A 1,452-nucleotide genomic window follows, 5' to 3' on the forward strand; every position below is an offset into this window, starting at 1 on the left:
GAAGCAGGAAAAGTTCTTGGACGATTTTGAAGAACCACTTAAAGTAGAAGTCCCGGAGAAGCAATAGTGTCATTTTGATAAATCTAACCTTTCAAATATAATAACCGACTGTAAGTATTGACAATCGATTTTGAGTTTTCCGGCTTCTTAAATGCGTATTTTTTTCTCAAATTCCAGTTTTTTTTGTTTAATTCAATATGACTTCATCTGCCGTTCTCAATTCAGCAGTTAGAGCAGGTGCGCGGCTTCCGCCCTTACCAACTATCCGCGATCTGGTGCGTTTGTACAAACTCCGTGCTATCAAACAACTTTCCCAGAACTTTCTTATGGATGAACGTTTGACAAACAAAATTGTTCGAGCAGCAGGAAATATAACTGATGGGTATGTACTCGAAGTTGGACCGGGCCCTGGTGGAATAACCAGATCCATTATTAAAAAATTTCCACGCCACTTGGTGGTGGTTGAGAAAGATAGACGTTTTCTACCAACCCTGGAGCTTTTATCGGAAGTTTCAAACGGTTTTATGCAGATGGACATCGTTCGTGGAGACATACTACAGTATCAAACAGAAACTGCATTTCCAGACTGTCCTAGATTCGACTGGAATGACAAACGTGCACCAGTTCATCTTATTGGCAATTTACCGTTTGCCATTTCAACTCGTTTACTTATTAATTGGCTTCGGGATATCAGTCTAAAAACTGGAGCTTGGTCATTCGGAAGAAGCAGTATGACTCTTACTTTTCAAAAGGAAGTTGCTGAGCGAATAATAGCGCCGATTTCAGCCCAGAATAGGTGCCGTCTTTCAGTTATGAATCAAATCTGGAGTCGCGCCGAACTAAAGTTTCTTATTCCGGGAAAAGCTTTCGTCCCTAAGCCAGACGTGGATGTTGGAGTTGTTTCTATTATTCCGTTGAAAACACCGCTTACCACCATCCACTTTGATATCGTGGAGAAAGTTGTGCGCCACATTTTCTCAATGAGACAGAAATATTGTAGACGAGGCGTGTCTAATCTGTATCCGCCACCGCTGCGAGAAGAACTAACGGAGCTTACTTTCCGAATAGCGGACGTTGATCCATTGGCACGACCCTTTCAGCTTTCGACGGACGAGTGTTTGAGAATTGCTGGAGCATATGAACAACTAGTGCGGGCGAATCCGGAGATCGAGAACTATAACTATCGAGCACAGAAAAATAATGATGAAGATTTGTAAAAAACTTATTTCATGTAGCATTAAAGTTAGTGATTATTAAAAGATACGCCTTTTTTTATTGTAAGCGTAAATTCTAAAATTTGCGTAAACTCGTAAGTTTTGAAATACGCGTGAACATCGCGTAAATTCCGAAAATTTCGTAAAAATAATTACTTAAAAACTGCTCAACTTTCACCATTTTTGAGTTAAGTGAATTTTTCGTGTACTTCTTTATATTCACCTCTATTCTGCATAC

The 1,452-nt window shown here is 39.9% G+C and overlaps 1 protein-coding gene across 1 annotated transcript; it reads left to right on the forward strand.

Moving 5' to 3' along the window:
* On the forward strand, positions 1-1,245 carry LOC128735429 (dimethyladenosine transferase 1, mitochondrial). Its single transcript, XM_053829914.1, has 2 exons — positions 1-110; positions 178-1,245. Exon 2 carries the CDS (start codon positions 198-200, stop codon positions 1,215-1,217), a length of 1,020 nt encoding a protein of 339 aa, XP_053685889.1. The 5' UTR covers positions 1-110; positions 178-197; the 3' UTR covers positions 1,218-1,245.
* Positions 1,246-1,452: the final 207 nt, after the last annotated feature.

This window comes from Sabethes cyaneus, chromosome 2 (genome assembly GCF_943734655.1).
Source record: "Sabethes cyaneus chromosome 2, idSabCyanKW18_F2, whole genome shotgun sequence".
Lineage (NCBI taxonomy): Eukaryota > Metazoa > Arthropoda > Insecta > Diptera > Culicidae > Sabethes > Sabethes cyaneus.